The sequence below is a fragment of the Prionailurus bengalensis genome, chromosome E4, assembly GCF_016509475.1.
Source record: "Prionailurus bengalensis isolate Pbe53 chromosome E4, Fcat_Pben_1.1_paternal_pri, whole genome shotgun sequence".
NCBI classification, from domain to species: domain Eukaryota; kingdom Metazoa; phylum Chordata; class Mammalia; order Carnivora; family Felidae; genus Prionailurus; species Prionailurus bengalensis.
This window is the reverse complement of record NC_057360.1, coordinates 18602914-18625215: the sequence shown is the minus strand read 5'-3', so window position 1 is coordinate 18625215 and position 22302 is coordinate 18602914. Positions and strand designations below refer to the sequence as shown.

Below are 22302 nucleotides of genomic sequence, written 5' to 3'. Positions count from 1 at the left end.
TGATGGTTGTGGCTCCCTCCTCTCCGCTAAACCGTCACCTCCCCTCTTCCCTTCACGTAATCATGGAACAGGAAGCCCAGGGAAGACTACTGTACCCACCAGAGCTGGCTAGTCACAAGGCCATCTCTATCCATCTATTCGTCCGTCATCGTCTATGGAATGTTTTAAAATCGTTTTTTAATTGATACTGAGCAAAATCACTGTGAGATATTTTCAGAGTGAAGACTTCGGTTTTGAGTGTTCCAGGGCATGGGTGAAGGACTGGGGTAGTACCCACTAGTGTTATAAATTTAGAGGGCCCCTCCCAGGACCTGAAGACAGGACAGTCCCTGACGCAGCCTCTGGACAAAGCAAACAGCTCGCCTTTCATATCCTCAGTGGCTGCGTTCACACCTCTGCAGTTCTCGGCCACGGTGCCGGGTCCCCATCAGTTGTGAACTGTGGCAGCTGAATCTGACGCTGATAATAGTCACAGTGTCAGGATTTGCAAGTGGTTTCCTTTTCTCCATTAGAATAGAGTCTGGATTATAAGTGCCCGATAAAAAAAGTCGTTCTCACTCAGCTTGCCTTCTGGTCTGGTTTCTTGACCCAGAGGAAACTTCGCTGGGGTTACAGCCAGCACTGGGTGTGCCTGTGGGGTCTACCCAGTATGTAGCCCGCGTTTGTCATGGCGTGGTGGCAGAGAAGACCGTTGAGAACGGCTGGTCCTGACCGTGTGTGGCCCTCTGCTAAGGCAGATGCAGTTTCTGCACTACAGAATGGAGTTAGCGAGAACTCCTACATCCTACCTGCAGTCACTCTCTAGAAGCGGAAAGATAAATGCAAATATATGTGCATACATAAATACAGATAATGCATATATTAATGAAAACAAAAAGTAAAGCTTTGGTTTCCAGGAGAGAGGACTTTCTTCACACCCTTCCCTTTGTAAAGCACGTAGCAGAGGTTTTTCTATAATTAGGTGCTAATAGATGTCTTATAACTGCACTTAATGTGCTGATCATTTTGCAGTATATACAAATATCAGATCATCATGTTGTACACCTGGAACTAACATAATGTCATATGTCAGTTATATCTCAATCATAAGAAAAAACGTGGTGACAAATTTCTTTAACCTCTCTGGTGACGAGACGCGATTCACGCGGAGTTTTGTGGAGTACAGCAAGTACAGGCCAGTTAGTTTTTCTAGAGAAAAAAATGGCTGTCGGTTTACGTGAGGCCCCTGCCATCTCACAGCAGCTTTGCTGATGGCACAAAAAGGTACAAGTCAGAACAAGGTTGGATAAATGGAAGCCATCGTGCTTTCTGGAAGCACAGCTGACGTCTTCTGGGTGACGCGTCTGTAGCATGGACCTCCGATCTGAACCACCCACCCTCGTGGGTGAGGATGCTGACGTCCTACAGGAGCTGACTTCTTCCTGGGTGGCTCTGCGCTGAGGGGACCTCTCAGCACTGGCCAGGGAGCCAGCAGAGAGGACTGAAGATGGGCTCCCCGATGGAGGCCTTAAGTCTGAGTTGACAGACAGCAGGAAAGTCATGTTCTGTGTGCTGTATCAACCTGGCCAAGCCAGCCTCACTTTAATTAATCAAGCAGTGCACTGTCCATGCTGAGAATGGGGCTGTGGAAAGTTTTCAAAGTGGGGTCTCTGCCTGCATGTGTAGTCAGAGCTATGATACGGGACATAGCAGAATTAGGGATTAAAGATTAATTAAGAAATGCCCACATATGCTTTCAGAGTGGGGACAAAACATGTCCTAGGATCGTAGAAATCAAACTCATTTTTGGGAAGGAGAGAAACTTCTGGTGGGGGCCGTGGCGGGGGTAAGGGGCTTAGGCAAAGGGAAGGTGAGGGAGGGCAGGTCAGGGGAGGGAGACGCAAAGGCTCTGGGATAGGCAATAGGCATGGGCGTGTGTCCTCTCTCTCCCTCCCTCTCCCACTTACTCCTTTCAACCCGCCTTTCTCTCTCCCTCCTTCCCTCCCTCCCTCCCTCCCTCCCTCTCCCTTACAATAACACTGAATCTTAAAAATAGAAAAAATAAATCACCTCTATTAAGAAGTAGAAAAATAAAATCCCATGAACGCGGTGATCTGAATTAAATCACAATGGTGCCGCTGGTTGGCTGGGAATGGCCCTCCTGGGGTCAGCAGCACATGCCCGCCTCAGGTACAGAATAATGTCTTGTCTGGAAAGATGATGTCTGTCTCGTCAGTTGCCTTGGAAGCAAGAACCCCTGACTATCTTTGTATCATGAGAGTGTCTCTGGCCAGAGCAGGCTGACCTGTGGATTCACACTACATGATCCAGCCACTGATCAGTAAATCAAAACTATAGCAGAGTTGGGCCTTTTGTCACTTTCCACGGGGTTTGGGGGGGGGGGGGCGGGCAGAGGGGTGAGCTGGGACTCAGCCTCCAGCTTCCCTCTGCTTGGGCCCATCTTTGGCTGGTGAACACTGGGCCTGTGCCCAACGACCTGGTAGAGGTGACTAGTTTCCACCCAGGAACAAAGTGAGCCACGGACCAGCTAGTGAAGAAATCGAGTTACAGGTGTCCAGTTCTGTACTCAGCCTCATCACCTCCCCGTCAGAAGCCAAATATAAGAGAGAAATCCTGGAAAACCAGAGGAACAAAGCTGACATCACACGGCGATGGGTGGGTGGGATGCCAGGGAGGGAGGAGGCAGAGCAGGGCAATTTTTTTTTTTAAATTAACGATGGGGAGGATTTGAAGACTTGACAATGGCTTTGCCTGCAAAAATATAATTAGCCAAAGACCATGTGCTGCTGATGTTGGAGGTGGTAGTTGAAGGAAGCCTGCCCTAATGAGGACGTCAGTGCCTCACTCAGAGATTGTCTTCCCAAACCAGGCCTCTTCTCCAGATTCTGTGCTTGATTAGTTCCAGAGAAAAATTGAATTATAATAATTTTTTAAGAGGCAGAAATAAGAGCCACAGCACTTAGCGCATGGCCCAAGAGGAGACTCTTTTGACTGTCAGTCTTCCCTCTCCCTCCCCTCTTTGATATCAGACAAAGCTTGTTGGCAAGAGTGAAGGGCTTGGAAGATATCTTGGCATAGGATACGCTAATTGCGTTTGTACGTCAGCATCTCTGCTGTCCTTAATTCCTTCGCCTGCTCCCTTTGCTACAGTTCTTCAGCTTTAATATGCATCTTACTTGGATGCCAAGATTGAGTCACAGCTGGAGTGTTACAAGAGCTGTGGCCACGAGTGCCCGTTGTTCTCATCAGCCTTGTGGGTGAAGTACGTTGCAAGTGAGAGATCCTTTATGAGCAGAAAGCTGTGTGTGAGAGTTTTGCTGACTTCTGTATTTGACTAGCTTTGAATGACTTGCATTGGGAGTGACCGTTATCATCCTTTGAGTTTTAATGCAAGACATGACCTGCAGGGCTTTCTCTTACCTTCTCCAGGTCTGTTGGCCAGCCAAGTTGTAGGTGACCCGACTGCGATGCCGCTCCTGGCTTCCTTGAAAGTGTTCAAGTCTGACACTTTCTTCCAAGTCTGTTTTCTACATGTGCTGTTTCTACATGTGCTGCTCCTCTTAGGTCTCTGATCCCAGACTAAGGGCTTCAGGTGGCAGAGGGACCTAAGTCTGTGTGCACGTATGGCAGACTCTTCTCAAGGAAATGCTTGAACATCTGTATCTTGCAACCCTTAAGACGGCTGATTTCACTTAGAAAATATCCACCCAAGGGGCGCCGGGGTGGTTCAGTCGGTTAAGTGTCTGGCTTCGGCCTAGGTCACAATCTCGTGATTCGTGAGTTCGAGCCCCGCGTCGGGCTCTGTGCTGACAGCTCAGAGTCTGGAGCCTGATTCGGATTCTGTGTCTCCCTCTCTCTCTCTCTGCCCCTCCCCTGCTCATGCTCTCTCTCTCTCAAAAATAAATAAATGTTAAAAAAAAAATAAAAAAAAAGAAAACATCCACCCAAGAATAAGTATCTCCAATAGATTTCCCTTGTCTGTGTCAGAATGACACAATAGATGATCACAATAGATGATCACAATAGATTTCCCTTGCCTGGTAAATACGGCCACCGTTGGCACAATTAAATTACTGCTTGAAATGATGCATTTGGTTAACCCTGTGATCAAGCTTAACTGAAGAAGATTGGGGCGTCCAGGACATCTACCACAATGCAGACATTTGGGAATCCTTACTTGTATAATCCTAAGAGTTATGTGTAGGTGCAAGGCCACTCAGGGCTTAATTTAGAAAAGATGGAGGTTAGGGAATTGGGGCCCTGGCCCAGGCCCAGATGGTGAGCCCCTTTCTACTCAGCCAGGTCATAGAACATCATTAAGACCAGTGGTTGAGTCTTGATTTGGCTTTGTACTAACTACCACACGAACCTGAGCAAGTGACTTAACCCCTCTAATCTGTTTTCTCATCTAAGAATGGAAACAGTAATTTCTGCTACTTATATTTATTGGTAGGATTAAATAAAATAATGAATGTAATTCACCGTGTGCTGTGTTTGGCACAAGGTAAATACTTTACACATGGTAGTTATTATTCCTTCTTCATGCTTCGATACCGTAGGAATAAGGCAGTGTGTCCATAGAATTACAAAATAAGACAGGAATTTAGTAGGGGGGCGTGGATTAAGCATATGTAATGGGATTGCTGTAGATGCCGAGAAATGCTTTCATAGTGATTTGTAGCCTTTGAGATCTTCACAAAACTAACCCTCAGCTTGGTAGGTTTGTCACCTCTCCTAGTACGGACACTGCACCATTGGAGATTCCACTGAGAGGAATCTCCTGGGCAGAGCTCCTGAGTATCTGACTAGACCCTAGCACACCAGACCTCACGGCAATTATGATCAAGTTGTACCTTCCTGCGTGGGACAGGAATAGGATCAAGGCCCACACCCTATGTGTTGGGTCTTCCACCTAGCCCGTGACTAGCAGGTATCTCTGAAGAGCACAGCCTTTAACGATCCGTCTCAGCGTGTTTTTGCTTTTTGTTTGTTTGTTTGTTTGTTTGTTTCCCGGAGAGGAAACAGAGCTTTTAAGTCTTCACTGGTTCAGAAAGTGATATGTACCAAATTCAGGGAAATCTTGCCATCGCGATTCTCTCCACCCTGCTATACCCCACTTTTTTTTTCTTTCAGCTGAAGTCATTGGAGTCTTGACAGGTACCTTGCATACGGTCTGCCCTCAGTGACTAGTCATTAATGTTGTTCATTTGCCCGCCCCCAGCTGCTGCCCACAGAGCTATTAGGTCTTTGAGACCTCTCACCTCCCCTTGGGCTGGGCTGCCTGACTTTTGGGAGATGAGAGGAAGAGGGGTTTAACAACTCCATTATGTTTAGAGAGAAAGAGGGTTAAAGTCTAATGGTCATTAGCATATCCTGTGCCAGCTGCCTCTTCTGTTACTTGTTCAATAATTCCCTTAATGTTTGGTCCTAATGGAGCAGATTATTGTTATTATTTTATTTCATCAAGATCACCTACTGCATAAAAACAAAGAGGAAAGGAGGAAAGGAACGTGGCCAAGAATAAGCATTGAGCATTATCCAGCTGGAGATATTTATTTATTGGCTTCATGCTTGGCTTGTGAAGTTTTGAAGGGCTGGTGCACATAGCCCATGGAGGGAGCCTGTCTCACGCAGCTCTGCCCACGGGTTGCTGAGACAGTGACCTGGAGTGCTTTTGCTTCTCTCTGGACCCTTTTATCTCCCAGCCTGCCTCTCGTGCACAGTACACGCATTTGTGCACGTGCACGCACGCACATACCCACATACACGGGTTACATGTGGGTCCAGCCTCTTAACACAACACTGATTGGGGGGTCCCATCCACAGTGTCTGACAAGGCAGTGTCACCTCTTAGAATATTGCCCTGTCTACATCTAGAGGGATGGGAGGACCTCGGCTTTGCCCAGTGTCCTGATTCCTCCATGCTCTCCCACTCTGCTGAGATCTAGGCAGGTCTTTGGAGTTAGGGGACCCGTTAGGCTAGCCTTGGACCGGGAACACCCTGCATACAGCAAGCTGCTTCTGCCCCCCCCGCCGCTGCCTCACCCGGCTGCACCTGGCTTTGGCATTCTCATTAAGGCAAACAACAGGCGCCTGGTGCCGCTGAAGATCCGAGAGCTCTGAGCTCCTTATGAACAAATGCGCTCCTTCGTTTGCTTTGGGACAGCAAAGTTAAGGTTCTGAGGCAAGAAAAAAATCCCAAGAACCAAAAAAGCAGCTCTATAAAAAGAACCTGAAAGAGGACAACTTGAAATAGCCCGGGCTGACTCCAGCACGCTAGCCTCCAGCCACTTTCCCTAGAGGGCTTCAGGCTCTCATTAATGAACCTCCTGAAGGCTCATAAAGAAATGGATGACAAACTTCCTGGATTAAAGAAGAAGAATAGTGAGCAAATCTAACCGAATTAAAACTTTGGACCTGGGAAAAGCCAACAAATAAAAAATAAAAAGCTAGCAAGCTGAGTCTCCTCCGGAGAAGAACTTTATTCACAGTGTCTTCAGATTGGAAGAGCCTTCAGATGTCAACCTGCCTAATCTGGAAGACTCTTAGTCTTAGGGATTGTGTCTTGCTTATGGAAGGCTGTCTGTTTGGTCCCCGTCTCTACCTCCCCAAATGGCGTTTTAATGAGGGAAGGTCTTGGAAGGCCTTCTATTTCTTCCCTTAGCTTTGGGTTCTTGCACCCGGAAGCATGGGGAAGGGGTCCTAAAGCATTTGATGGCAGCCAGCTAACATAGTATCCTGCCCCAGTGAGAGGCTAACCAGGCAGGGCAGCTCTGTCCCCCACGTGGGATGTGCCATTCACGTCAGAAGCCCCAGAGGACATATTGAGGCCTCTTAATTAACGTGGTGGCCCGTGGCAACTGGAAGGCATTTCCACACGATTAAAGACTTCGGAAAACCCCCAAGGGGAGGTAATGTTCCTAATAATTTATAAATTGAACTCACTACTTAATATGCTTAACATGTTTCTCTCGTCTTCCATTTGGGAAAGAGATGGGCAGGGGATAATGGATTTCTGTTCGCCAGCCACCACAGGAAAGAGATTCTTCAAGAACAAACCAAGAGGCTTTCTCTTCTAGTTTAGGTGACTCCTTCTGGCAGTAAATGGATCCTCGAGGTCAAGAACACGTTACCACAATTTTGATGACATCATCTAATTTTCAAAGGCCTTATTGTGCCTTTGGGGCTTCCTATCAGGGGCTCCGTTGGGCTAGCTAGGGTTGATAGCCCACCTCTGAAGGATCAGTTCCATTATTGCTGTGGTCTGTAGTTACTGGCTTTCCTGCGCAGGAAGAGCTCAAAGACATTTTCTCCACCAGTTTAGAGCTATTTCCAGTTTGACAGGGATCAGTGTTAACAATCAGGAAGTTTTCAAGTTGGAAGAGTCCATTCATTTCTGTCAGTCGCTTCATTTGCTAGATGAAAGCCTGGGGAGGGCGCAGAGGAGTTAACACAGCTTGCCCAGAGCCCTTCTGCTGGTTGGCCCTGCGGTTTTACTGGTGACCTCCATGTTCTTAGTAAATGAGGTCCAGTTTTGCTCAGAAGCACAGGGTCAGACAAGACCTTGAAAAGTCATCTCTGTACCTCATCTGTTTACTGCCCCTGGAACATTTGGATCTAGATTTGAGTATGGCCGGCGATGCCATGCAGACTTGCACAGTTTTCTCCTGTTGGTCTGTCTCCTTTGAAAGCCAGAGATAGATGTAAGTGATCACTGTCATATATGAGAGAGGCCCTTTGCCCCAACAACCCTTGGGCATTGTTAGTGGGAGAAAATAAGAGACATGGACCACCAAACTTGTCTATTTCATTCTGATTTTCTAACCACCATTTAATTCCTTTAGGAATATAATTTGAATTCCGTGTGTCCAGTTGCCTTGAGGGACAATTAATTATGTCTCAGACTCACTCTTCTGGTTACTCCTAGGGTGAAACGGAGCTTTGAAATGTGAGTTGATTGATTGGCTGCAGTCCCTTGACAGATGGTAGCTGGACACATAATCTCAGCTTTTCCATTTCTCTGCCAAGGGTTCACAAAACCCAAGTGACTCCTAAACTTTAGTGACATTTGATAGATGGAGATTCTTTATTCTGGGATTTACTGATCATATGACATTGATACCAGATAAGGGAAGGACTCCACTGGCCCCTGATGTGTTCCCTAGGGTACTACCTCCAGTCCGAGATATCTTTACCTACCCCAGTTTCTTCTGTTAGGAGGAGCAGTGACATTTCCCAGCCCTGGTGAGCTGTTCTCATCTTCCTTTTGTGCCTGAGTTTACCTTTAAAAGCCAAATTATAGGGACTGTTTCCTCTAACTTGAATGTGAAGCCCACGAGCTCAGGAACTATACCTGTATTTTTCACTGCAGTATCTCCATCCCTGTGACCAGTAGACAAATGCCTTGCTGAAGTGAGTAAAAACTTGTTGAATGATTGAGTAATGAAATGAGTGGATGAGTTACATAGCAATTGTATAAAGCTTTGCTTGCAAGCACATAGAAGATGTCTATATTGAAATACATGCACAGTTGACCTCTCCTCCCTCCCTCCCTTCTTCTTTAGTTATTGAACACCTTTGTGCCATGCACTGTGCTTGGCCCCAGAGCTTAGTGGCCCCTGCTCATGAAGTCTGTACTCTAGTAGATGAGCTGGACAGGAAAACCAAAGGAAAGATGCTTGTGGTCAGAGTTATGTGGAGGCTTCCGTGGGCAGTTTAGCGAGACTAGGGAAGAATCAGCTGAGGCTGTGTCACTGAAATGACTCGGAAGGGCAAGTAGGAGTGAGCTCAGGGCGGGAGGTGCGACGTAGACCCAGGATGAACACACAGGTCAGATAATGAGACAGTCTGGGGTTAGCCTGCATGATTGGGATGAGCATAAACGGAGATCTGCCTAGAACGTTCTGTCCCTGGGCAATCATCATCAGTGTTATGTACAACGTTGTTACACAAAGGTTTCAAAATCTGTAAGGGATCTGACCAACATCATACTATTCTCTCAGGTAAGTGCTGAAAAATGTCAGTGTCATAATAAAATAAAAGCTGGTTTCATTTTTTTGATCTCTATTAAAGCCAGGAGAAATGATTTATTGATTTCTAAAGAAAACATATTTTTAAATGCCACTTTTTTTGCATGCAACTTGTTAACGGATGTGGAGTTCTCATCTACCCCAAACGTGCTTCTAGTTATAAAATGTTAATAGTTTTGAGAAAAATCAATAGAATAATCAGAAAACTCATGAAAAGATGAATAAAGAGCAAAACAATTTCATATCTTGCAGTAATTGTTATTTTTTCTCGAATGTTCAGAGTTTGCAACTTGTTGCCTGTCATTGGGTCCAGATGTACCTTAATGCTTTTGCCTTGTTTTGCCTCGCTTTGCATACCATGAAAATTGAAGCTAACACACATAAATGAAGAATACCCTCTGAGCACAGCTAAGGTGATACAGAAATGCAAAGCCAGGAGCTCATGTGTGAATTCCTGCATGCTTTCTGTAAAGCCTCGTGTGATGATGTCGCCATTATGACGTCTTGTCTGGGATCAAATGCATGGAGGAAGTTTGTTCCTCCCACTGAATTTTATCATCAGACAAGATGTGTGCAGCTTGCCTTCCCCTTTTTGACTTGGTTACCAGGAAGCTCCTCGCTGTAGCTCCTGGTTCAGGCACTCTTTCCATTTCATCTGCCACCTCTTTGTTCTGTTAGATCCCTTGAAAGAAAAATTTTAGAGCAGCTCCGACTTAAATCGAAAATGCTTAAAATTCTCTGTGGAAATTGGTTGAAAATAATGCTAAAAGCAAAAACTATGGTTTATCACAGGAATGCAAAAACGATCGAACGCGAGCACTGGATTTCCATGTCATCACTGTAGAAGGAAAGTTATCAAGGTGGCTATATCCATGGCTTCTCCGAGTATAGTGGAGGGTCTCTACATTTTTCCCTACCCAGGACCTTCTTCCTGGATAGAGCAGATAAGCAGTTCAGAGGAATTTGTGTATAGTGACTTTACAAATTATTATTATGACAAAATGCTTTTATTATATATTCATAGCATGTAACATTATTTTTGTGATTATTTATGTATGAATCCACGATTAGTAAGTCCTTGCTAAGGGTTGTGACATCTGCCACCAATTTGGGTTGTAGAAGCAGAGAAACCTTACCACAACTTGAATACCTACGTCAACAGTCCCTTTTCATGTCTATGTCGAGCCTCACCTAGTGGCTGGCGCCCATTACTAATAACCGATTAAGAAAAACCCAAGGTTGTTAGGATCACTGACTCTAAGCAGGGGAAACACTTCAATAAAGCAAGGTTAGATATGCTAAATACACTGGCTTAGCCAATCAGAAACTTGTGTTCTAGCTCCCTATAAGTTATTATTTAAAATAAATAAATACTACTTGGCAGTGAGAAAGAATGAAATCCTGCCATGTGCGGCAACGTGCATGGAACTGGAGGGTATTATGCTAAACGAAGTAAGTCAGAGAAAGGCAGATATCATGCTTGCCTCATATGTGGAACTTGAGAAACTTACCAGAAGACCATGGGGGAAAGGAAGGGAAAAAAAATAGTTACAGAGAGGGAGGAAGGCAAACCATAAGAGACTAAGAGTCTAAGAGACTCTTAGATACAGAGAACAAACTGAAGGTTGATGGGGGGAAGGTTGATGGGGTGGGGGGGAGAGGGGAAAATGGGTGATGGGCATTGAGGAGGGCACTTGAGCACTGGGTGTTGTATGTAAGCAATGAATCATGGGAATCTACCCCCGAAACCAAGAGCACACTGTATACATTGTATGTTAGCCAACTTGACAGTAAATTGTATTTAAAAAGTAAAAATAAATAAAAAATACTTAAAAAATAAAAAAAGTGTATGCATTATATTTAATTAAATAAGTAAGTAAATATAAAATATTCCAAATGGAGTGTCTAGAACCACACCTGGTAAAAGGAATGTTATTTGTTTATTTATTTTTATTTTAGAGACAAAACGTGAGCGGGGGAGAGGGGCAGAGGGAGAGAGAGAGAGAGAGAGAAAAAGAGAGAATCTCAAGCAGGCTCCATGCACAGCCCCGACACGGGGCTCGATCTCACGACCCTGGGATCATAACCTCAGCCACAGTCAGGAGTCAGAAGCTCAACCAACTGAGCCACCCGGGTGTCCCTGGGGAATTTTAGATGAACCTAACAGAGCGGTGCCATGAAAAAGGATCAGGTCTAGAACCACTTTGGAGTGTCTAGTTTTATAGCTTCTCTGGGCATTAGTTTCTTCATCAGAAAAGGAGGGGCTGAACCTAGAGGTTTTCAGTGGGTCTCACAGTTGAAAGAGAAAACAAATTCTTCGTGGAAATTTAACTAAATTGAGACCTAATGATATCCTCCAGGCTTGTGGTGATGTGTGAGGCGCGCTGTCTTATTTTCGCACAGAACTCTTGAAACGTGAGGGATGGGTTAATTAATTAATTAATCTTGGGTTTGGACGCTTAGTGGGCGCCCCGTGAAAGGTCCTTTGTTTATGACGATGCCTCTTTGGACCCGCTGTCAGCTACATGTGCACTTTGAATAGTTTCTGTGTTTTGTTCGAGAAGGGAGGGTAGATCTAAGTTGGATTATCCACACTCCCCCCACCCCACCCGCTTACGATTTGTGAGACAGAAACCAGGGTGTGTGTGTTTCCAGTGAGCAACCCCGTACAGCATCACTGGAGCCTGGTGGTTAAGAACAGAGGCTCTGCCATGGGAGGGGAGGCCTTTGGTTCCCATTCCAGAACTGTTTCTTTGCTGTGTGCCCTTGGACAAGTTACTTAACCTCTGTGCCTTAGGCTTTTCAGATGTAAAATGGAGAAATAGTTGACCCTGCCTCCAGCAGCAGTTAGAAGCCAGAGCATTTAGAACAAACGTCTGATACACGGGGACAGCCCCAGAATGGACAACTGTTCTTGCTTGATTACTGCATAATATGGGGGATGAACCTTCGGCCTGCCTCCGATCAAAACCGGGAGAAACTGAGGGGAAGCACGGAGGGGCCCCCCGAATACCTCAATGTGAGCGGGAAAGATGGTGTTTCAGCCCTTCCTGGGAGATTGATGTTTATATTGCTCTCACAGCTCTTTAGGGAATAAAATTACCTCTCGTTTTCACTAGCCTAATTCAATGTCTGACAACTCCTCTCACTCGGGAAGTTATTCTTTCTGTGTGGCTTAATTGCCCATTGTTGCGGTTTTGATTTGGGGTGAAGGAAAAGATGGCGGGTCTGACTCCCAGATAAAGGGCCTGCTGAAAAAACTAGCGGGTGGGACTCCAGCAAATGGGGGGCGGGCTCTGGTTTGTTTGCAGCCCCCTGGGTGTGCTGCCCCCCTGGGCGTGCCACCCCCTGGATGTGTCTGCAGGGCTGGCGGGCTGCAGGGAGGTGGCGGTCAGCCAGGACCCAGAATACTTGTGTCAGGACCCCCACCCACGCAGCAGCCCAGGCAGCTTCATATTTACACTTTCTGTGTACTTGCCTGAGAGATTTCACCAGGAGAAAGGGTTCCAACAGAGAAAAGTCTGAAGAACCTGGCGGCCAGTGTCTGTCCCCAACAAGCCGCCTGACGTGACTTGTCTGTCACCTGGCAGCTGACTCTGTTGCTTCCTGTGTCAGCTGCTCTGTGCCTGAGCACACGGTGTGTGTACGTACGGCACACGGTGTATGTACGTACGGCCTGAGCACACGTCCTTTGCTCCAGGTGATGTGTGCTCCTTTGCTCCAGGTGATGGTCAGGGAGGGAGGGTAAATGGGAAGATGTATGGGGAGAGGAACTTTATAAATTCAAGATAGAGTTATCACGAGACTGGAAAAGACTGCTGTTGGTGCATTTGAAGGAATGATCTTGACCCAGCCTGGGGTGGGTGGGCCACTGGGAATTAATAGGGGGTTTTCATCTCTAGCCTATGTGACAGGGTGGCAGTGACCAAAGCCCGAGTCGAGGGCAGAGCCATCTGGCATGCCCCCACCTAGTGAAATAGGTTTGGAGGGATATTGACCAAAATCAAGGGACTGAATACAGATCATGCACGGGAAGGTTTATGCCCGCCGAGCCCCCGTGGATGTCGAGGTCAGGTGTTCTTTGTCGCCGAGCATGGCGTGTTGGCCACTGCTAGACAACCGAGTGGAGTCCTGGTGTTTAAGGAGAGGCCTCAGAGGATGGCCTGGGAGCATAAGAAGGTTGCGAAGGAAACGCCTTTGCGAGCCTGGCCCTAGGGCACGGGTCTCGGTCCCTCCCTCGAACTGTAGAAGAATGAGAGATCACTCAAGGCCGCGTGTGTGGGAGCAAGCTGTCCCCTAAAGCCGTGCAAATGGTGAGGGTCCTCCGCACGCTTGCTTGTGCATGCCTAAGGGACATGAACGTAGCTTTCGATTGGTCGATGGCCTTCCCCTACTCCAATGGAAACATTTCAGGTTAGGCTGAGGATAGCCCGGATTCCATGTGACACGCTCTGTTAGGCACTGCGCACAGTTCCCTAACTCAGTCCTCAGCACCCCCTTCCCAGACAAGGAATCTGAGGGGACTTGCTGGTCATTGATGTCGCCGGAGTTAGGACCTATACATGGCTGATTTTAAGATGCGAGACAGGAAGAAATGAGATGCCATCCTGCTGCTAAAAGTTGGCTGGAAACCAGCTTTACGTGTAACAGATTTGCCTTAACAAACTAACCCCCTCCCCTGTTTCTACAGCTGAAGTGATACACACGCGCGCGCGCGCACACACACACACAGACACACACACACACACACACACACATCGAAAGACTTCTCTTTCAAATTGTTTGCTAAGCCAGAAGCAACTGTGGATCACTTAAATGAAGCACCGGTCATCGCAATCCCATTTTTCTCCATTTTCCTTAAGCACCCATCACGGCACACTGCCCCTGTGCCGCTGAGCGAGGCTCAACTCTAAGTGCCTCCTGCATCTGAATGAATGAAGGAGTGAGTGAGTGAGTGAGTGAGTGAGTGATGGACGGTGGTAGGGGGAGGGCCGGTGCCTCTCCGCGGGACGAGCTCGCCCATCTTCCCACGTCTGTCTGCTGTCTCTTCCCAGGGTGGCATGATCGCTCTCCTGCTGTCCATCTTGTGCCTGGTGATGATCCTGTACACGCGTCGACGCTGGTGTAAACGTCGCCGGGTGCCCCAGCCCCAGAAGAGTGCCAGCGCTGAGGCAGCCAACGAGATTCACTACATTCCCTCCGTGCTGATCGGCGGGCACGGGCGGGAGAGCCTGCGCAACGCCCGCGTGCAGGGCCACAACTCCAGCGGCACCCTGAGCATCCGGGAGACACCCATCCTGGACGGTTATGAGTACGACATCACGGACTTGCGCCACCACCTGCAGAGGGAGTGCATGAACGGAGGGGAGGACTTTGCCAGCCAGGTCACCCGCACCCTGGACTCCCTGCAGGGCTGCAACGAGAAGGCAGGGATGGACCTCACACCAGGTGGGCCAGTGGGTCCTCGTCCCGGGGAGCTCGCGAGTGAGCTGGGAACAGCAGTTTTCCAATCTTGGTGGCTGGTTGTCGTCCATAATGGCAGACGTGTGCCCCTTTCCCTCGGGCGGGGGGGGGGGCAAGAAGAGCCAGCTTTTCTGTGAGACAATAGGAGCTGTTTTCTAATGTGGGGAATCAGAAGAACAAGTGTAAACTGAATCCCCCTCCACTTCCGCTTGGCATTGGGAGCACAGCTACCTTTACATCCAACAGAAGAGTGGGTCTAGATAGAGCCCTTTTCATATGTGATAGAGCAGCCCCCAGGGGAGGAAGAAGCTAGCGAAGAAAGATCAACGTGTGTGTGTGACAGTTTTGTATGTGGCACGTTTGCTTCGGCAATTTATTTTGCCACGGAGGCGGAAGGGACAGGGGTCTCTGTACTTTTCTGTGACTCTCGAGACTTTGCCTGCGGTGGGGGTGATGAGATGTGTTGTCTTGCCCATGGCTCTGTGGTCTTTACAAGGGTCTTCAGATAAGATGCAGTCAAGCTGTCCGACCTTAGGTGCCTTGGGTTTCTACGAGACGCTGGGTGGAAAGGACTTGGACCTGATCAGGCTGAACCAAATCGGGGTCAACAAGGTGCAGAGAGGAAACGATTGTACTTTCCCTTTACGGTAGCTCTCCCGTGTCTCTCTAAAACTCCATAAGTAAGCCACGCCTCATAGATAAAACCCCAAGACCGTGATCCCTCAAAAATTGGCTCAGTTATCTTTAAAGAAGACGTTTTTGGTCCTGAAAATTGCTTAAGATACATGGACTTTCAGGGGGGCTTGAAGAGAGGGAAATCACATCATAAAAGTTTCCATTCTGCTTGGTATCTAGAAGAGATCCTCCTGTATGAATAGCCACTTCTAAATAAGATTTAAAGTCAGGGAACTCCTTGAGGATAGGAGACATGTCGTCAATGTCTCATGTCCCCCATAGCACCTAGCATGGTGCTGAGCCCCAGGTAGCCATGTGTGACTCGAGTTACAAACCCCAGTGCATTCAGGAAGCGGCAGTTAGCCCAAACATGTGCAGTAATTAGGAGTCAGACAATAGGGAAAGGTGTAGACTGGGGTGGAGGGGCGAGGGGGTGTGTTCTGCCTGATTGCCCTCAAATTCGGCTTCTTTCAAAACTCTGTGTCGACCAAAAGAAAGGAATCCACAGCCTGTATCTAGCCAGAGGGCCACAGGTGGTGACTGTAATCGATAGCAGAATCAGTTGACTTGGATTTTCAGTTGTAATCATTCTTTTTCTCCCCTCTCTCAGTTTTGTCGGCCTCCAGAAATCAGAGAGGAGTGTTTCAGTCTCTGACAACCTCTCACTTTAAAGGTTCCTTATTTCAATTCTGTGAAACTCCGTTTACTTGGTTCATGCAGATTTTGTGGCTCTCGCTTCCTTTTGGCCTTTTCTCTGAAAGATTTTGCCTTGACTCTCCCTTACGCAGGAAGTGACAATGCCAAGCTGTCGCTGATGAATAAGTACAAAGATAACATCATCGCCACCAGCCCCGTGGATTCCAATCACCAGCAGGCCACCCTGCTCTCGCACACCTCCAGTAGCCAGAGAAAGCGGATCAACAACAAGGCAAGAGGTATCAGTGTCTGATGTTAGGGCTTGGAGGTGGATTATGTGTAGAGGCAGAACCATTAATATCCTGGACCCCCCACTCTCAGGCACGGCTGGGTGGGGGGGGGGGTGTGTTTTTGGCCCAGTGTTTCTGGAGGCCTGTTAAGTGTTACTTACCCAAAAAATATATCAACCCTTTGACCAAGCGATTTCATAAACAAGAATTTATCCTCAGGAAATAATTGGACAAGTGCGCAAAGATGTGTGTAAAAGGCTGTTCATCACCACATTGTTTAAAAGAGCGAAAAATTGGAAATAGCTTAAGTGTCCATCAATAGGGAATCTGTTAACTACCTGCACATCTGTCTGCTGTCCAGCGGCTTGCCATGCAGCCATTTAAGATGATAATATAGATCCATATTTGTTAATATGGAAAGTTGCCCGCCCATTTATTAGATGGAAAAAAACCCCGAGGCTATAAAATTGAAGGTACAGCAAAATGCCATTTTTAAGGGGACATTAAGAAACCTTTATCTGTTTCTGTATCAGAAAAAGAGAGCATACACGTCGAATGTTAACAGTTTTTCTCTGATTGCCAGGGTTTAGAGGACACTGGTTTGTTCCCTTTACACAGTTCTGTGTATTTTATTACTTCCTCTTTTTCACGTGGAATGTATATTAACCCTAGAAAAAAAAGCAAAAACAGAATGCCTTCGCTTTTGAGGAGGGCGGTTTCCCTTCCTTCCTTTCCCAGCCTCCATCCATGAAGGTCCTCTCTGGCAGTGCGGCTCTCTGTCCCTCCTTGCGGGGAGCACGGGCAGGGCGGAGAAGGTGCTAGTGAGTGCCGTCGCGAAAAGGTCCACTTCTCCAATAAATCGGTCTATCAGGAAGCTCCAGTGTCCGTGGCTACCCCTCCCAGATTGTCAGTCAACCCGCTCTTGTTTCTATCGATTTTTCTCTCGAGCTTGCCCAGTGATTGGGTGTCATGAAGGAAAAACTGAAGATGTCGACTTTGCTGTGCTGCTTTTCATTACAGCTGGTTCCGCCTTCCTGAACCCTGAAGGAGACTCTGGCACAGAGACAGAAAACGACCCCCAGCTGACTTTCTACACCGACCCCTCCAGGAGCCGGAGGCGCAGCAGAGGTGGGAAGGATGGAGGGGCACAGCGGGTGACGGGGCTCTGGGGAGAGGAGGCAGGTTGCTGCAGGGGTTCTGGGTCGGGTTGGGGGCCGTGTGGACCAAGGCCAGTTTCTGCAGGAAGCGTTCTTGGATCACGACCGGTGTTTCCTCCTAAGGAAGAAAGAAGAGCCTAGAGTGGAAAATTTCGGAGAATCATCTCTCCCAGATAATGGCACTCTCAAACAAGTTTTGAAGTTGTTTGAAAGGCTATTTCTTGGTCAGAAGACTCTCAATTCCTTCTGGAAGCCTCAGGAGTCCTCTTTTGGTGTTTAGACACAGGAAATAAAGTTGATAAAGTGCATTATATGTGAAAAAGCGGACAGTGCCTGTACTCGTGCTTACCCAGCCACACCAGCCTGGGGACTGGGCGAGGCGGCGGCTGTGGGATGGCGTGCTTGAGGAATGATCTGTGGCCTGACATACGTGTGTTGTGGGATTTGACCTTTTATCCTCTATCTGGAAGAACCGCAGGACCCCAAGCCTCCCAAGTCGCCTCCTCTCTCCCGACAGGGCCCCGGTTATTTCCTTCACTCCCCTCACCACTGACAGAGTTGTTTTTCCGCACAGCCGGTATCTGTTCCAGGCCACCCGATGTTCAAATATGGCTGTTGTAGATACGTTGTAGATATCGCCACCGCCTATATGCCCTTGCTGGTACCACTGTTGTCACTGAGGGAGGTCTGGGTTCCACAGGCTTCACCATTGACTTGTTGTGGGATGTTGGGTAAGGACAACAACTTCTCTGAGCCTCCCGTTTCCCCACGTTAAGCGTGTTTAACAATGCATCATGCACAGGGCTACTGTCGGGATTAAATTATATTAAAATGTGCCCTTTTTGGTGACCGCCAGAGTGCTATGCAGTCCCATTGTTGTGGCTCCTAGACCTCTCCACGGTGTGGCCTCGGGCTTGTACAGCACCCATCTTAAAGAATCTTGGACAGGGGCCCCTTGGGATACAGTGGGAGATATTTGAGTGGCGTCCCTCCTGTTACGCTCCATAGCATTTCCCCCAACCAATGATCGACCAATGCCCCCCAAAAGACATTCTCATTTGGCTCTCTCCTACCTCCACGTGAGTTTCCTCCATGCTGAGGGCCTTCTCCCCAGGGATTGGAAGCAGCCCTTTTAATTCCTCATTTCCAGTTTCTGTAAGCTTTGCTAATATCGGGACAAAAATCCTTCCCACCGTTTTTCACAAGAGATGAGTGGGGCTCTGGGCCTAATGTCTGATGCCCCAGTATCCCTGAGGGTGAGAATGTGGATCCCTTGATCCTCTTTACATATTTATACACAGCAGATAGTCAACCTAGGCCCATCCAACCCAGAGCAGGGTGTGTTCTTCTTTAAGAAAATCCCGTTTTAGGAAAATCCGTAGTAATGAATTCGAATGAGTTTCTTTGCAGCATAAAACTGTTCCTTTAAAATACCGAGCTCTCCGAGTACATCAACTGTTTATTGCTATTAACTAGACTGTAAGCTTCTTAGGGATGGGCATGTCTAATTTATTTTTCCAAAGTGCCTTGTGAAGGATTTTGCCTATAATAGATGCTTGTAAGTGTTTGTTGAATTGAACAGAATACATCAATCAGGCCAGCAAGAAATTTTATAACGCACCTGCCATAGGTCAGGCTTTGTGATAGGAGGTAGAAACGTGAAAACATGGCACAGTGATAAGGCTTAATTTAGTATTATAAATAAGGTAAAGTGAGTTCTCAGAAGACAGAACAGGTCATTCTACCTGGCAGCAATAGGAGGCAAAGAAGGAGAAAATAAGGAGACCTGGGTTATATACAATGTATAGAATGTCTTGAAAAAGGAGGCTCCGGGATGAGGGCGTTCTAGTAAGGAAAATAGCATATGTGAAGCCTTGAAGGCACAAAAGAACCTGGTATTTTAAAGCAAGGAAGAGTAGTTCAATATGGCAGCTATAATCCGGGGTGTCAGTATATGGGCACACGGGACAGTAGGGATGGGGCAGGATAACAGGCCAGCTACCAAAGGATTATATGTGTGCCATGAGTTTGCACTTGGTTCTGTAGGTCACAGAGAACGACTGGAAATTTTGAAGCCAGGTAGAGACGCTGGATGATGGGTTGACGACGCAGAAGGACCAGAGAGACGGGAAGAGGAGTAGCAAATTATTGCAGTCCCATGAGTAAACAGTGACAACGCTGTGTGATAAAAGCTATAACAGCAGGGTGCACCCAGGGCTAAAGGAACAGCCCGGAATGAGTGAGAATCTGCTCTTAAAGGTTTCAGGGAAGTGTTTACAAGGAGATGTTGTTTGAGCTGAGACTTGAAGAGTAGGTGTATGCCAGGCTGACAAGGTGACGAAGTGGCATTCTGCGGAGGAGGAGATGATATGTGCAAAGTCACAGAGACATAAACGATAATGGTCTAGTCTGAGAGTGGTAAAGAGTTTACTAGAACGAAGCTTATCGTGCAGGCTTGCGGTTTGCTAGGAACTAAGGCTGGAAGATCACACGCCTCGACTGGAGGACTTGAAACTAGCACTTTAGGTGGCATCACAGAAGGCTTTTAAAGAGCACGGCCCTGGTCTGCTCTGCTTCGTGAAGTGTGCCTCTGGGCCGGGGCGGAGGGTAGGCGAGGGTGGGGGAGGTTGAGGCCGGGAGACTGGGCAGATGGCTGTTGCCGCGGTCCGGGTGTGCGATGCTGGGCGTGGGTAGGGATGGAGAGAATGTAGGCAAGAGGAACTTTGGACACCAGTGGAGAAAAGATTTAATGGCACTGGAGGTGGTGGAGGGTGTGGCTTCTGGAACAGAGGATGGAGTTTTGCCACTTGAGAAACCCGAGTCGCCGAGGGTGCCGTTCTCCAGGTGATGGAAATCGGAGGAAGAGGGAGAGTCCAGTCTCGCATTCGAGCGCCTGGGGGATATGCTGGAGGTAGATGTGCTCAGGCCCGGTCTGGGCCTGAGTGGCCCAGGGAGATTTGTAGGTGTGGGAAAACAGACCCCTCGTTGAAAGGCCGCTAACATGAATAGAATGTCTCCAGGTAGCAAGGGACCGAGGACCCAGAGTCTGCCTGCCACCCTGGAGTCTGTCATCCCAGCTACTGCCTGCTCGCCCGCTCAGGGAACGTGCTGCCGTAAAGGGTGGGTGCAGCCGTGGACCCAAACCTTCCCTGTGGTCCTGAGAACAGCGGTTCCCAAGACTCCCCTGGCCCCCAGAGATTGAGCAGTGCCTCGTCTGGGGGCGAGGACCTGTTCCTTAGTAGCTGCTTGACCCTGGACGTGCCCCGTCGCCTCTCTGATTGTCCCTCTGTGGGGGCTGCCTCCTCACACTGTGGTCACTTTAAATGATACGAGCCACATAAAGCCTGGGCACTGGCGCCTGACATAATTACGCTTCATGAGTTTTAACTATTGCTGTGAGGTTTATCTCTTTGAGACTTATTCTCCTTACCTGTGAAGTGGGTAGTTACTGTACAGGCTCACAGATTCATCCTAAGGAAGCAAATAATAAAAACAAAACAACGTATGCAACGCACTTAGCACACTGTCTGACATAATAGATGCATTTTATTTCTAGCACTAATGAATGCCAACGCAGATCAGATGATGAGAAAATTACAAAGGACACATATTTGTTGGCAACTTGCTTTCTTTCCCACATCTGTTCTGCCTCCAGGTGAAAGGTCCCTCTTGTTACTACCATTTATCGTCTCCACAAACACCAAAACGAAACCAACAAAAACACACCAAGAAAACCTTCCTTCCCGTTCCTGTCCACACCTGCCTGGGAAGGTGTCTTCTTCTCAGCATTATTATGTTCTCACTAGGCTGCCATTATAACCTTACCCCAGTGACTGCAGGACTGGGGAGACCCTTCCGGCATGACAACATCCTCTGCTCATACAGAGAGACTTTCCTCTTTCCAGGCCCTAGAGAGGAAGAGTCACCCAAGAGGTTGGAGCTCAGCGGAGGGAGTGGAAGGGGAGAATGCCCTCCTTTCTATCTATGATTTCTTTGTGAACCTGCCCCAGGACGAGTGCAGAGAACGTGCACATGACTGGCCATTGTTCACCCTGAGGGCCACCAGTAGGCTAGGCCCCCGTGACTCCAGCTGACGACATGGTGTTGCTCGAGGATGAAGCTCCCTGGGGTCGTGAGCTGAAACATTTCCCGCCTGGGCTAGCTTTGCCCACTGCCTCCCCCGTTTGCTGGGTCGGGCAGCAACAGGCCGAATTGTCCTCCCTCTGCCAAGATTCTTACCGCCACGTGTCTTGCTTGTATCTTGCTTCCAGTGGGCTCCCCCCGAAGTCCTGTGAATAAGACCACCTTGACGCTGATCAGCATCACCAGCTGTGTAATCGGTCTCGTGTGCTCGTCCCATGTCAGCTGCCCCCTCGTTGTCAAAATCACCCTGCACGTCCCCGAGCACCTGATCGCCGATGGTGAGCTCACTTCCGAGGATGTGGCTTCCTCCCCAAAGGGGAAGTTTTCGAGTTGGACAGGGAAGATAGGGAAGCCGGGGGTCACTGTTACTTGTTACTGTAAGCGAGGGAAAAATAAACCCAGATAAGTGAGGCTTAGGACAAATTTGGATTGTCCGCAGATGAGGACAGAAAGCAGGTTAAAAAAACAACAACCATAAAACTGAACAGATTACCTCCTCTTCTCTGTACCCACTCCAGTTTCTCATTTCTCTTTGTTTTAAAATAAGCCCCTGTCTTTGTAGAGAAATACAGAGCATGCTGGATACAGGTAGATTGACACTGAGATTCCCGGCTTTTGGGAAGGGAGAGGCTAAGCGGAGGAGAGGAGGTGATTACGAACCAGCCATGCTTCGGTCTGGGTATGCCCGGGTGAGAAACTCCTAATTGCAGTAACTTGCTAAAGCCTAGAACACTGAAGCGATAATTTACTTTCATCCAGGGGGACCCCAATATAATGAGGGAGTGAAACAGGTTCTGAGAGGCCCTGAATTTGTTAAGCCCAGAGCACCGAATTGACTTGTATAATGCCTGTTCTCTCTGCTGCTCTAAAGCTGAAGACAGGTGGGGACTGTCCTTGGTGTGAGAGGGC

At 48.0% G+C, this 22302-nt stretch overlaps 1 protein-coding gene across 4 annotated transcripts in view; it reads left to right on the top strand.

The window, feature by feature from the left end:
- ASTN1 (astrotactin 1) overlaps positions 1-22302 on the top strand; it is a 306757-nt gene that overhangs the window by 132995 nt on the left and 151460 nt on the right. For all 4 annotated transcript variants that reach the window (XM_043568660.1, XM_043568658.1, XM_043568659.1 and 1 more), the window contains exons 3-6: positions 14084-14477; positions 15956-16102; positions 17114-17221; positions 21522-21671. In XM_043568660.1, coding sequence (XP_043424595.1) covers positions 14084-14477; positions 15956-16102; positions 17114-17221; positions 21522-21671 — 799 coding nt within the window. The remainder of the gene's footprint in view (positions 1-14083; positions 14478-15955; positions 16103-17113; positions 17222-21521; positions 21672-22302) is intronic.